This window comes from Jatropha curcas, chromosome 6, assembly GCF_041381405.1.
Source record: "Jatropha curcas cultivar XTBG-Jc1 chromosome 6, XTBG_Jcur_1.0, whole genome shotgun sequence".
Classification (NCBI taxonomy): Eukaryota; Viridiplantae; Streptophyta; class Magnoliopsida; order Malpighiales; family Euphorbiaceae; genus Jatropha; species Jatropha curcas.
This window is the reverse complement of record NC_143156.1, coordinates 24,963,122-24,977,729: the sequence shown is the minus strand read 5'-3', so window position 1 is coordinate 24,977,729 and position 14,608 is coordinate 24,963,122. Positions and strand designations below refer to the sequence as shown.

The following is a 14,608-nucleotide window of genomic DNA, read 5'->3' as shown; positions in this document are numbered from 1 at the left end:
AATTCCATATGTGGAAAGAGTTATGGTCACTATGGTGGATGAAGGTCACCTTTGACTTTAGTTACTGTTAGAGGAAAGGAATTGATGTATTCCTTTGGCCTCCAATATGTATTTGGCTACAACCCTATAAATCCCAACATCAATCACAACAATATAAGCACCAAAATCAAACTTTTCCCTTCGTATGAATATGATTCACGTTTCACATTATTGGAATCAAATTCTAAACTTGACTTCCACGTTTCACTTTATTGCAATCAAATTCTAAACTTGACTTCCACGTTTCACATTATTGGAATCAAATTCTAAACTTGAGAGCGGTTGAAAAAAAAAAAAAAAAAATTTTGGGTTTAATTTAGTTTGACTGTTTGGTCTTAATTTAATTTGGAATTAATTTAGTTTGAAGCTTGCATGTACTTGGAGTTTAAGTTTTAATTTAATTTGAGTTTTAGGTTATATTTAAAAAATTAACATATGATCCAATGTCTAATGGATAAATTCTTAGGTAAAATGAGTCTATCACGTTAGCTATAGACTCATCTAATAAAATAAAATCACATCAACCACTTGCTTTTTGTAGCTTATTCCTTATTAACTCTTTTACGTTTCCTATTTGGTTAGAGATAGAAAATCTAGTTAACTTAGTTTAGTAGTTACTAATATGGAATGAGTGATGAATATAACTGATCTGTTTATAGATGTATAAATATAACTGCAAATCATCATGCAAAGGTGAGTTTCTGAGAGAGGCTGGAGTTCTTTCTGAGAAAAGGTGGAAGAAGAATAATTTGGAGGAAGAGCCATATTGAGTTTCCAAAGGGTCAGTTTTCATTTCATTTTAAGATTATAATTTCTTTCAATTAATTGTTTGCGATAGATTCAAGCTTCTTCTTTTTCATTCCTTCCCTTTTCTTTTCTCTATTTAATTTCTTTTCTCTTGATATTTATAAAATCTTATTTTTTAATAGTTATATATTGAGGTTCAAGGGTTCAGATGGAAGTTACAAAATTTTTAATTTCGTCTTTATATATCGGTATATAAAAAAATGTAGTTTTAGTATCATTCCGACAAATATGTAATCTTATACCATTCTGTCTCATTTTTTTGAAATAGGACAAAAACTTAGGTATGGGTCAAAACGAAGTGGATCAAGTCAGAAATCAATCAAAATTTCCAATAATCTTAGTAAATTGTTTTTTTACTAAAAAGATAAATTTACCTTAGTTATCAATTATAATAATAAAAATTTGAGTAACAAAATAACAAAGCCAAATAGTTCAATTATTGATCTACTTGTAAAATCATAATAAAAAATTCGTTAGTTCTTACTTTCAAGTTAATAAAAGCATTGAGTATAATGAAAAAATTAATAATTCAAAGACTAGCATAATTTAGTTTTACATAAGTCTTACGATTTTTTTTTTTTTAAACGTCTTACGATTAATATTTTCCTTTATACGGATTAATCTTCTAATTTTTTATTTAATAAAAAATTTTTCATATGATTTCCTTAACACATAGAAAAATAACAGAGAAAAATTTATGTTGAAAAATTTATTTGATTAATTGATCCATTTTTATATTTAAAAAAATACATTTAGGAAAAAATGGGACGCTATTATTCGATTTTCGGGACAGGGTAGAATGGAACAAAATGGAAATTGGGCTAGTATATATGGGCCAATTTCAAAAAAAAAAAAAAAAGAAAAAAAGAAAAATCAATCTTCTCCTACAATAACCTTTGGAACAAGACTTGAAATAAGACTATTGCATTAATATTGAGTTTTTATTGGGACAAAAATTCTGGATGGTTTTTTAAAAATGGATCGGAATTTTCACATTCCTATGCACAACCCTAATGTGGGAGTCTTTTGCACAATTCTAATGTAGGATGATGCTGGTTAGAAGAATAAAACACAAGTTATCGACTAATAAAATTAGAAGAATTAGTTAAAATTATAAGAAATATCCAGAATATTGCAATACAATAATAACAATAATAATAATAAATTATTATTATTATTATTATTATTATCATCAAGTCAAAAACACAGGCATTGGCCAAAAAAGTTCGTAAAAGGGAAAAATCAACATTTAAAGTCATTATTTAAGATCTCATTCTTAAATAATTGGAATAATTTACCATTTGTCATTTTATGTGATGACTTTACAGATTAGTTATGGCAACAAATATAGTTCCTGAATTATTGACCGAGCATAATTATGCTAACTGGAGCGCTTGCATTAAAAATTATTTGTTGGCCAATGATCTATGGGACATGATAGAAGTACACATTGAACCTCCTAGTCGAGAAGAAGCTGAAGCTGAGTTTAAAATTTGGAGGAAAAAGAATGCAACTGCTTTACATGTAATTCAAATTTCTTGCACATCAGAACAACTTTCTCGGATCAGAAAAATCAACTCCGCTAAAGTTTGTTGGGATACTCTGGCAAAAATGCACAAGAAGAAAATGTGGTAGATGAAGGTAAAAGTAATTGAATTCACAGTTCCAAAATTGAACTGAAAATTGACGGTTTCGGTTTTTTAACGGTTTCAAAATCGAATGTTTCTTTGACCAATTTTCCAGGCAGTTCATAAATTTTAAAACTAAAAAATCTAACTTGCATAAATACCTTTAACATAATTAGACGTTATATAACTGTTTATAGTTGTTAGGAGGGTTAATTTGTTAGGAATTAGCTCTGATACCAGTTGTTGGGCATCAGCTCTGATACCACTTATTGGGCCCTTTCAACCAATTAAGAGAAAATTAACGCAGCGGAAAAGTAAACTTGTGACACACAGAAATTTACGTGATTCACCCTCAACTGTTTAGGGCTACGTCCACGGGACAAACTCCGAATCATTCTTCCACTATTAAAAATAGTAGGTACACAAAGAGAGTAATACAAAAATAGTGGCACACAAAGTGTTTCTCAAAAACACCCCAAAATAATATCCTCATTATTTTTCTCTCCCAGTTTTAGGAAACCGATCTTAAAACTATAATACTCTCTCTTGCTACATTTTCTCTTTCTTTCTGGTGTGTGCATTAAATGAAGCAAATCCTCTCCTATTTATAGGAGAGGTAATGCGAGAACCGTGTGTGAGTTACACACGGCTCTCCATTTAGGTAATGGTTGGTTGCCAACCTTCTGCCAACTTTTTTACATTTTCAAATAACACGTTTTCCCTTTTTTTTTTTTTTTTTCTTTTCAAATTTATTGTGGGTCTCACTTGAGTGGGCACCGCACAACAAATCTCCCCCTGCACACTCAAGTGGGGACGTTAGCCATCATCATCCCTGCAGCTATAATCTATTAGACCTGCCCACCATCTTGTACCGCCGCTACAACTTTGCGAGACACGCCGCCCGACCTCCTTTTGTCGGGAAGACTTTCGACACAAGGCACCACCTGCAGATCTTTTTCCAGTCTTGGTCCTGTTGTTACACAACAACTCTTTGCACGCTTCAGTAATCTTGACTGCCACGACACGGCTCCCCCTGTAAATGTGATTGGATATCCTGAAAATCTATTTCACTGTAGTCCAGTGTTCCTTTCCAGGATTTGAAAGAAACCGACTCACTACTCCAATTGAGTGAGCAACATCTGGCCGTGTACAAACCATGGCATACATCAAGTTTCCAACTGCTGAAGCATACGACATCTTTTCATTTCTTCCTTCTCTCCATCCGTAGAAGGGCACTGTTTAGAAATCAATTTAAAGTGATTAGTAAGAGGACAACTAACCGCTTTTGCGTTCTCCATTCTAAACCTTTGAAGTACTTTCTCAACGTACTTCTCCTGTGACAACCATAATTTCATGTCTCTTCGATCTTCATGCCAAGAATATGCTTTGCTGGTCCCAAGTCTTTCATAACAAAAAAACTTAGTTGTATCTTCAAGCTAGTAATTTTGACCAACAATCACCATATCAACCACATAGAGCAAAAACAATGTAGTTATCATCAGAGAATAGAAACATAGTGATTTGAAGTAGTCTTTCTATAGCTTTTCTCCCCCATAACAAACTCAAACTTCTTGTACCACTGTCTCAGTGCCTGCTTCAAGCCGTACAGGCTCTTCTTTAGTTTGCAAACACAATCCTCTTTTTCTATGAAACCCTCTGACTGCTCCATGTATATTTCTTCTTCCAAATCTCCATGTAGGAAGGTAGTCTTTCCATCCATTTCCTTGATTTCCAGTTCAAAACTGGTGGCCGTTCCGAGCACTGTTCGATTGGATGTCATTTTCACAACTAGTGAAAAGATCAAAAGCAATACCCTTTCTTTGATTGAATCTTTTCACAACCAGTCTAGCTTTGAATCGTGGTTGGGAGCTGTGTTCTTCCTGCTTGATCCTGAACACCCACTTGTTCTTCAAAGCTTTCTTGCCTTTAGGCAACTTCACCAGCTCAAATGTTTCATCCTCATGCAAGGACTTCATTTCGTCTTGCATGGCTTCAATCTAGTTCCTCTTGTGTTCATTTTCTATAGCTTCTTCAAAGCTTTCAGGTTCTCCCCCGTCAGTCGTTAGTACATACTCATTGACTGGATATCTAGTAGATGGTTGTCAGACTCTACTAGATCTTCTTAATGTTTGAGAACCCTCCGGTGCTGGTGGTTGAACATGAACACCATAATCTTCATCTGGTTCATTCTGATTAAGAACTTCTAGATTTTCTAACTCCGGCACTTGTTCTTGTAGAACATTTTCCTCATCTCCAATTTGTTTGAGGTCTATTGGAGGGACTCTCTGTATGTCTATTGAGTCTTCATCAGATCTATTGGCACTCTGCTTTAATATCTTCAATAGTCTGATCTTCAACAAATACAGCATCACGATTTCTTATAATCGTCTTCTGGATTGGGTCATAAAACCTATAGCCACATTGGTCTTGGCCATAGCCAATGAATACACACTATCTAGTCTTGACATCAAGCTTCGACCATTCATCCTTCGGGACATGTACGAAGGCTTTACAACCTCACATTCGCAAATGATCATAGGAAACATCCTTTCCTAACCATACTCTCTTTGGAGTATCATACTATAGAGGGAAACAGAGTGAACAGCGAACTGCTGTGAGTAACACTTCACCCCAAATCTTTTTGACAACTTTGCATGTGAGAGTAAACATCTGACTCTCTCCATCAAAGTTCTGTTCATCCTTTCAGCGAAACCGTTCAGTTGCGGCGTCTTGGGAGGTGTTGTTTGATGTCGAATGTCATGCTTTTTACAGAAAGCATTAAATGGCCCAGTGTATTCTCCACCATTATCTATCCTGATAAACTTCAGCTTCTTGCCTGTTTGTCTCTCAACCAGGTTTAGAAGACTTCAATGCGTATACCCAGGTCTTCCTAGAATGGTCATCGATAATATCACAAAATATCGATTTCCACCATATGACATCATCAATGGTCCACACAAATCTGAATGAATCAGATTTAATACATTCTTCATTCTAGAAGGAGGGGTAATATTGAAAGCTACTCTGTTTAGCTTTCCCGCCATACAATCAGGACACTTGTCTAGGTGAACTTCATCCAATCCAGGTAGTACGTTCTTTCTTGCTAGAGTTTTCTTACTCATGTGGCATAGTCGTTTATGCCACAATTCAACTGTACTGTCATTCTGCACTACACTCAAAGTGTCTTGGGAGAGTTTCGCATGCATCACGTACAGCTTTTGGTCTTTAGCTACCACAAATGAACCTTTTGTGAGCTTCCACTGACCATTTCTGAAGGTGCTACAGAAACCTTCATCATCAAATCTACCAACCGAGATTTGGATGCATGCTCGAAAGCCCATTCCTCATCAGTCTTGTCTTCCGATTTAATTGAACTAAACATAGGCAAATGCATTTTGATTACCATAAGGAGATCTCTCATTTTATTTCTCCATATATGGTAATACGCGCCATTCAGACTGATCATTTTGCTTGTCCATTTTGACTTGTGCAGAATATCATCACCAACATAAACCGTATACGTGAATAGTAGTATACGTGAATAGTGACCATGAATAGTAATAGTATACTCGAATAGTAACTGTATGCATAAATAGTAACTGTACACTTAAATAGTACTATACGTGAATAGTACCTGTACGCGTAAATAGTACTATACGTAAATAGTGCTGGGCTTAACAGTGACAGGCTCAGCAACAGTAACGCAAATAGTACTGTTCACCATCAACTTTGAGTTACTATTTTACTATTCATCACTAATTCGATTCTGCAACATCTTTCCGAGCGAACAGCACCAATGGACTCGTCGTAATTTTCTCTTCATCCTGGTATATTTATTTTCAAAATATATCCACAGATCCGGTACCTCTATCTGACCGGCTGGACTTGCTGAAACCTTCGGCTCTGATACCAATTGTTAGGAATCAGGCTCTGATACCACTTGTTGGGCATCAGCTCTGATACCACTTATTGGGCCCTTTCAACCAATGAAGAGAAAATTAACGCAGCGGAAAAGTAAACTTGTGACACACAGAAATTTACGTGGTTCACCCTCAACTATTTAGGGCTACGTCCACGGGACAAACTCCGAATCATTTTTCCACTATTAAAAATAGTAGGTACACAAAGAGAGTAATACAAAAATAGTGGCACACAAAGTGTTTCCCAAAAACATCCCAAAATAATATCCTCACTATTTTTCTCTCCCAGTTTTAGGAAACCCATCCTAAAACTATAACACTCTCTCTTTCTACATTTTCTCTTTCTTTCTGGTGTGTGCATTAAATGAAGCAAATCCTCTCCTATAAATAGGAGAGGTAATGCAAGAACAGTGTGTGAGTTACACACGGCTCTCCATTTAGGTAATGGTTGGTTGCCAACCTTTTGCCAACTTTTTTACATTTTCAAATAACACGTTTTCCTTTTTTTTTTTTCTTTTCAAATTTATTGTGGGTCCCACTTGAGTGGGCACCGCACAACATAATTTAGAGATTTTAATAAAAATTTTTGAAAAAAAAAATATGTGGAAACCAGTTGGAATTGCCGGTTCTAACCGGTTATCAAAACCTTCGGTTCTGGCTGGTTTTTGTAACCGTCGGTTCACGGTTCTAAAAAATTTAGAATCGGAACTGAACCGCAATGTCCTAGTTACGGTTCCGGTTCCAAAAATCGGAATATGGCCACAGCTTTTATGCCCAATGTATTTAGAATTAAGTCAAAATTGAAGGATTGGAATGGAATTAATCTTAGTTGTTGTAGGAAATGAAGCACTTCCTCTGTTCCATTCAAACCATTCGAATTAATTTTTAAGGTTTTTTTTTAAGTGTCATTTTTCAGAATTTTTATCTTCATTTATTGAATCCTATTAACAATAAAAGAAAGGTTGGGATTTATGGAAGGTAAAAGGATGTTGCGGTAATTTGAAATGAAAAATTTATAGAATTAGGGTAAATTAATCATTTTCTTATCTGTGTGAAAAGCTAAAAGTTGACAATTTGAAAAGATTAAAAATTTCAGGAGGGGATCAATACGAAAGTTTTCTACCTCTATGCAAAGCTATAGAGAAAGGAGATTTGAACACTGTTACAGAATTTCTTGAAGCTCATCCAGATGCAATAAACGAAAAGATAGCATTAGGCGGTCGAACAGCTCTTCATCTTGCAACCATAAGTGACAAAGTAAACATTGCAGAGGAGCTAATTAACTTAATGTCAATAGAAGGCCTAGAAATACTTGATGACGATGACACCAGCGCTTTGTGTATTGCTGCTGGAACTGGATCTATGAGGATCGTGGATTTGCTATTAACAAAGAACAATAAATTAGTTTCTATACCAGCAGGTGTAGATCTACCCGTCAACATTGCATGTGAAAAAGGCTTCAGAGAGCTGACCTGGTTTTTATACTCCAAAACTCCATTTGAATTGCTACTTCCGGAGAATGGTACATTAGGAGCTGAGCTTCTCCACGTCTCTTTTTTCAGCAAAATGTTTGGTAAGAATATTTTCTTTCTTCATTTTATTTGTAAATAAATTTCACTAAAACAAATTTCTTTCTTTTGTTACAAACACAAGACATTTCACTGGATCTGATCCAGCGTTGCCCAAGACTAGCCGTGACAAGAACCATTCACAAGACTACCCCTTTGATTGAATTATCAAACATGTCTGAATTATTTCCCAGCAGCAATCGTTTATCCTTCTGGAAACGACGAATATACTCTGGTAAGTGGATTCGTGAAAGGCATTAATATTAATAGAACAAAATATTTTTAAAATGTTATTTAATGAAAGTTTATCTTCGGTGAAAGGTATTCAAGTGCAATTACCTGTTTTTCCTACTGATGTTCGAATAACAATCGAGCAAAATGACAAAATGAATCAGGGCAACATTTTACTACGAGGTATGATCTTCTTTCTCCTCCTTAACAGACAAGGAAAAATAGATAGCTTTAAAGCTTGTGGATTCTTCATTTTCTGTAGGATTTTTTTTTTTTTTAGTCCTAATAAATTGTGGAGCGCAACCAATTATAATTCTTATGGTTGAGGGGCATAAGAATAACTAAACATTTTTGATAGATTGAAATTTTTAAATAGGATGGATCTTTAAAAATTATAAACAAGTACACTACCATTAAATTATCTATCGGTATCACAAGAACATTTTATTTAATTTTTGTGTCCATGACTAAAAATGTAAATGAGTCAAAATCATTTGAATTTCAATTTGACTTGCAAAAAATTTGAGATATGTTGATTCTAGTCGAACTCATCAGATTAATTAACTAAATTGAAAATTAATTTTCATCTATTTAGATAGTAAATATCAACAGACCACCGTTGTGAAGTTTCAATTATTTAATTTTAGTTCAAACTTCAATTTGATTTTCCGTTAAAACTTATTATGTTTTTCCGTACACATCACTACTATGTTCATTTAAATTAAAAAATTAATATTAAAATAAAATTATGATAATTGAAAAAAGCTCATCTATAATTATTAATTAGAATATAACTCCAAATCATTCATTAATAACTGGCAACTTATTGAAGCTTCACTTCTATTTTCCATGAAAACAGAGGCCCTATGTATATAAGTAAGTAATACTCCTTCCATCACATTTTGTTTACATGGTTTGACAAAACACGCATATTAAAAATTTAGTCAACAAAAATTATTTTTTCCATCTTTACCCTTAATTCAATAAGATATTAATAAAATTCATTTATTTAATGACAATAATAACGGTTATTATGAAAAAAAATAATTGTTTAAATATAAAAATTTAGAAACCTTACAAACATTTTGGGACATCCAAAAAATGAATAACAAGCAAACAAAATAAAACAGAATGAGTATATATAACCTGATTTTAGCGTTATATTTTTCACAGAATGATTTTTCTGAATTAGGTTTTAATTGTTTGAGATTGTAGTCTATTTTAAGTTGCCTATCTAGTATTAGTACTAAATAGATTATGAGACAAACAAATGTTGGGATTCATTCTTTAGCGAGAGAATCCTACTTGTATCCAAATTTGAGATTATGTCTCTGAGTTCTTGTAATCTTTTTATAATTCAAGATAATGCTATGAAGTGTTTCTTTTAAATATATATATATATATATATTATACACCTAGCTACCAACTAGTAAAATGCATGTGTTATGCACATGTAATATCTTTATCTATAATGTTAGAGATATTGTTTAAATATTTTAAAATATATAATTTAGTTAAGGAAAAAATTTACAAATCTAAATTATTTTTAATTTCATATTTTTTAACTTTGTTGAAAATTGTTTAAGAGGTTGAAGAATGTACATTTCAAATTCAAACATTAGACTAATTGTGTATAAAAGCTATATAAAATTGAAAGAAAGGAAATATATATTCAAAAAATCATTGATTTAATTTATTTTTGAATTAAAATTTTTTTTAGACAATACTACAAATAATAAAATAAATAAAATGAAATAGATAATAGAAATTCAATCATAGACAGAGATATATCGTCCTTAATAATAATTTCATATAAATCGTTTCTCTTAGGGCTTAAAAAACTCTTCCTAACTTGATAGAGTAAAATAGAAATTAGTCGAGGAAAATAAAACTTAAGGTCAGAAAAAAATTATGTAAGAATTCTTCAAATTTAAAAAAAAAATTAAAAAATTAATCTTACTAAATCTAAAAAAGCTATCTCGATTTATAGGTTAGTAATATGTTATTGACGTGCAATTCAATATGTTACCTTTAAAACTAATAAAGATAGTTATATAATTGCAATATTAAGACAAATAAACGTTGAAACGTTTGAATATTTATTGATAATAAAACTATTAGTAAATATTTTAACCATTAACCATCAATTCTTTTAAATATAAAATTTTCATTCATAATAATAAACAATAATTATGAATGATAATTATGATAATCAATATAAATATTATAGTAAGTTTAATTAGAAGATAAATTATAATATATATTAATATGATAATTTAATTTCGAAGGTTTAAAAGGTAAAATTTTCTTGAGCAAGAAAAAATGAATGCTAAAATTTTAGAGAGCTTTAGTCTCATAGTCGCTTCGTCAGCAACCAAAAAAAATATATATATAATTCTCATATATATATATATATATATATATTCATGTTAGATTCAAAAATTGATATAAATTTAAGTTTTCTCCTTATATATTAAATTAAATACATTTATTATATTAAATTAATTATAATCCAACTACATTTATGATCATAAATTATTATATTGAATATATTAAAAACTTGTATATACATTTATTAATTATCATATTGGTAAATTATTAGATATTTAATGAGAGATGATAACGTATCAATTTTTTTATCTCATACCATCTTAACTTTTATTAATCAATAGTAATGAAGTTTTGATTTTAAATCATAAAATATAATTGTTGTTATAAACTAAATGATACATCTAAAAGTTTTAAAAATATACTTATAAATCGGTTCTTTGGTTCAATTTCTTACCAGGAAATATGTGTAATTTATGAAATGCCCCACTGAAATTATTGTTGTGAATACACTAAATTCAAAAGTTCTACATTTTAAACATTTTAAAATTGCAACAAAAAAAATCTCAAATATTCAAATTCTAAAATTAAAATTTTTCTGTAATTGAAAATTGCTTTAAAAATTGCTTCAATTGTATCTCCCCACAAACGAAAAAAAAAAAGAAAAATAACAAAAAGAAAACAATATTCAAAGAAGTGATTTCAATGAATAGAAAGAGAGATTAACACATAATGTATAGAATGTGTTAATAAATTTATAATTATATTAGAAAATTATAATAGATTGACAATAAGTTAATTAGAAACCCCTTTTCCCATACCTTTTCAACTTCTTTCTCCATGTATAAATGCAAAGTTTTATAGTTTTCTTTTATTAAAAATAATTTTAAATTTATATTTCATAAAAAGATAAAATTTGTATTAAATTTAGGTTTAAAGAGAAAAGAGAAATGAAATGCAAATGAAGAATTTGTGGACTCAAACAATACAAGCTTATAAATGAGTAAATATTGGAATTCATATTGTATAAAATCAATTGGGCTGTTATATTAGAAAATAAAACATTTAAAGTTATATTAGAAAAACTATTTTTTTTAGAATATATTGGATCAAATTAAGTTAATTTCTCATATTTAGAATCTAACTAATCATTACTATAATTAAAAATTTTGGAAAATATTTAAACATTTGTTGCCATTAAGCTTTTATAAGTTTACGCCCCAAAGAAATTTATTGCTAATTTGTTATACTCTTGCCTAATATTCCTTTTATAATTGAAATATTAACTTTTTTTTTTCAGAATAAATGAAATATGACTTCATTTGACTCAATTTTGAATTTTGTAGTATTTGCAGGGCTCCAAAGTCTAGGCTCAAGTGTCAAAGACATATTTGGTAAGCTAATTCCAATTTGAAGAGATTTATTGTGTTTTAATATTTACAAATTTTGATGATATTATGCACTTTTCATATTGAATTTAACTTTTTTTAGCAATTATAAGTTATAACTATAGTTCGATGTGGTCATTAATGGACTCACGTATCACCACTTAAGTACTATATCATCATATCAGAAAAGCTTAGTCCCTATTTATTATAGTTGTCTGGTTTGAGTTTTTATTTATTAGAGATATGAAACAGTTTTCAGTTTTTGATTATTTGTTTTTTAAAATTTATTTTTTAAAAAATTTATTTTTCTTTTTATTGGTTCACAATGTGAAAAATTGTTCCAATTATCAAATCTCTCTTATTAAGTCATTAAAAATTTTTGTTAATAATAAATTTTCTAAAAATCCAAAGTTTTAGATGAAAAAATTAAAAATATTTTACAATTTAATTTTTAAAATTTCAATGTTAAGAAACGATTGATTATTATTGAATAAAAACATAATACTCAAATATTATAATAAATAAATAATACTAAATGTCATTAAATTTTTATAGATAGAGAAAATAATAATAAATACAAAAATAATATTCAATAGAGAAGAATAAGTGACAAGCTAGTGAATGGATGGAGCCAAATTAAAAAGTGTCGACAATGGATGGAGACTATAATTACTATAAAAAAATAAGTTGAGTACCACAATTGATAAAATTAAAAGCATCGACCATGTTTAAAAAAAAATCAAAGTTGAAGTTTTTCTTTTTTTTTTTTTTTTTTTGTCACTAAGCCTTTCTTTAATTTGTGATGTCTTTGCTTTTTTTTTACTATGCTAATGTTGTTGTAATTGATGTTAGTTTGATTGGAAAAATTATTAATTAACCAAAATCCAATTCTCTATTTCATTAATTTCTTTAATTGATTTGAAGTTATCATTCTTAATTATCTCTATTTGCTTTTCATTGAAGGATTGAAGCAAATTTATGATATGAAGTTGACACACATCTATGCTCTCCAAGTTATACGTTGTATATTTGAAGGCACTTCGATTACCAAAAATCAAGATATCAAAAAAAAAGGAATAGATGAAGCCTTATTTACTGCTACTGAAAGTGGGATAGTTGAAATTGTTATTGAGATACTAAAAGCTAATCCTTCTATCATCACAATTGTAAACATCAAATTAAGAGGCATAATTGAATATGCTATTGAACATCGACAAGAAAAAGTTTTCAGCATTATATATGCAGTTGGAAAATGGAAGGGTTTGCTGATTAATTCATTTGACGAGGATAGAAATAACACGTTACATATGGCAGGAATGTTAGCACCTGCACACAGACTTGCTCATATTTCAAGTCCAGCTTTGCAAATGCAAAGAGAGCTACAATGGTATAAGGTAATTCTTTACGACTTATTAAGACATACATTCATATTTGTATATTACTTAATATGGAACCTGTAATAACATAATCCTCCTAAGTATCTAAGAATAATTCAAATTTGAAAAAAAGAAAAAAAAAAATTGTTCGTCTCATCTTGTAATTGTATCCTTAGCTCCCTGTATTCAAAATGGGAAGCCAATTCCTAGAATATATTCTAGAATCACAAATTCTTGAAATGGAAAAAGGGTACAATCAAATGGATCATTTCTAATAAACACAAAATAAATTTTATAAGTTACACATTATGTGAGGAAATTTAGATTGTATTTCATGAGAAGGATGTAAACATAGCTTACGAAAAAATTTTCTATGATAACAATTAAACGATCTAGTTTTAACTTTATAATATATTATATTTAGGCACTATGCTCACCCTTTATAATTTTGATTTCAATGTAGGAGGTAGAAAGTATTGTGGATCCTACATTAAAACAATATGTCAATGAAGAAGAGTATACCCCTAGCCAATTGTTTACAAAAAGCCACAAGGAATTAAAGGAGGAAGGAGAGAAATGGATGAAAGGAATTGCAACATCTTCTACAGTCGTAGGTGCTCTTATTATTACAATTATGTTTACTACCGCATTTACTGTTCCCGGTGGCAACATTCAAGATACTGGATTTCCAATATTTTTACATAAGAAAGCATTCAAGGTTTTCATAGTAGCTGATGCAATTTCTCTATTTGCCTCCTCAACTTCGGTATTAATGTTTTTAGGAGTCTTGACTTCACGTTATGCAGAAGAAGATTTTCTTGAATCATTGCCAAGAAAGATGATCATGGGTCTTTCTACCCTTTTCTTTTGCATTGCAGCCATGATGATATCATTTTGTGCTACTCTCATAATAATGCTAGATGGAGATCTGAAACTAATCATTCCTATAATTTTGTTGGCCAGTATTCCCGTTACTGTTTTTATATTTTTACAGTTTCCTCTACTTGTTGAGATTTTCGTATCCACGTATAGGCCTAGACTCTTTGATAGAAAAATGAAGTATTGGTACTAAGTAGTGTCTTTTGGATTATTGGTGTAATTGAAAAGTTCGTATTATGTAATGTCTTCCTTGTATCTTCCAAAACTATTTGATTTAATAAATGCTTATTAATTAAGTTTTGGTTACGTTGGTAAGATACAAATATAGTGCGAAACAAATTAAACAATAACAATATCATATTACTTTTTTTTTGACATTCAATATCATATTACTAGTCTGCTCACTCAATAATACTAGTCTATTTTATGACTATCATCATTATA

At 30.4% G+C, this 14,608-nt stretch overlaps 1 protein-coding gene across 1 annotated transcript; it reads left to right on the top strand.

Moving 5' to 3' along the window:
* Positions 1-638: 638 nt before the first annotated feature.
* LOC110010694 (uncharacterized) lies at positions 639-14,460 on the top strand. The gene is made up of 8 exons (XM_089723254.1): positions 639-820; positions 2,175-2,478; positions 7,454-7,967; positions 8,048-8,197; positions 8,284-8,517; positions 11,868-11,915; positions 12,873-13,303; positions 13,749-14,460. Exons 2-8 carry the CDS (start codon positions 2,182-2,184, stop codon positions 14,355-14,357), a joined length of 2,283 nt encoding a protein of 760 aa, XP_089579380.1. The 5' UTR covers positions 639-820; positions 2,175-2,181; the 3' UTR covers positions 14,358-14,460.
* Positions 14,461-14,608: the final 148 nt, after the last annotated feature.

Coding starts and splice junctions, on each gene's coding strand:
- LOC110010694 (XM_089723254.1), top strand. CDS start 2,182: ATGGCAACAAATATAGTTCCTGAATTATTGACCGAGCATAATTATGCT. Junction 8,518..11,867: donor CAATTATAATTCTTATGGTT/GAGGGGCATAAG, acceptor TGAATTTTGTAG/TATTTGCAGGGCTCCAAAGT. Junction 11,916..12,872: donor AAGTGTCAAAGACATATTTG/GTAAGCTAATTC, acceptor TTTTCATTGAAG/GATTGAAGCAAATTTATGAT.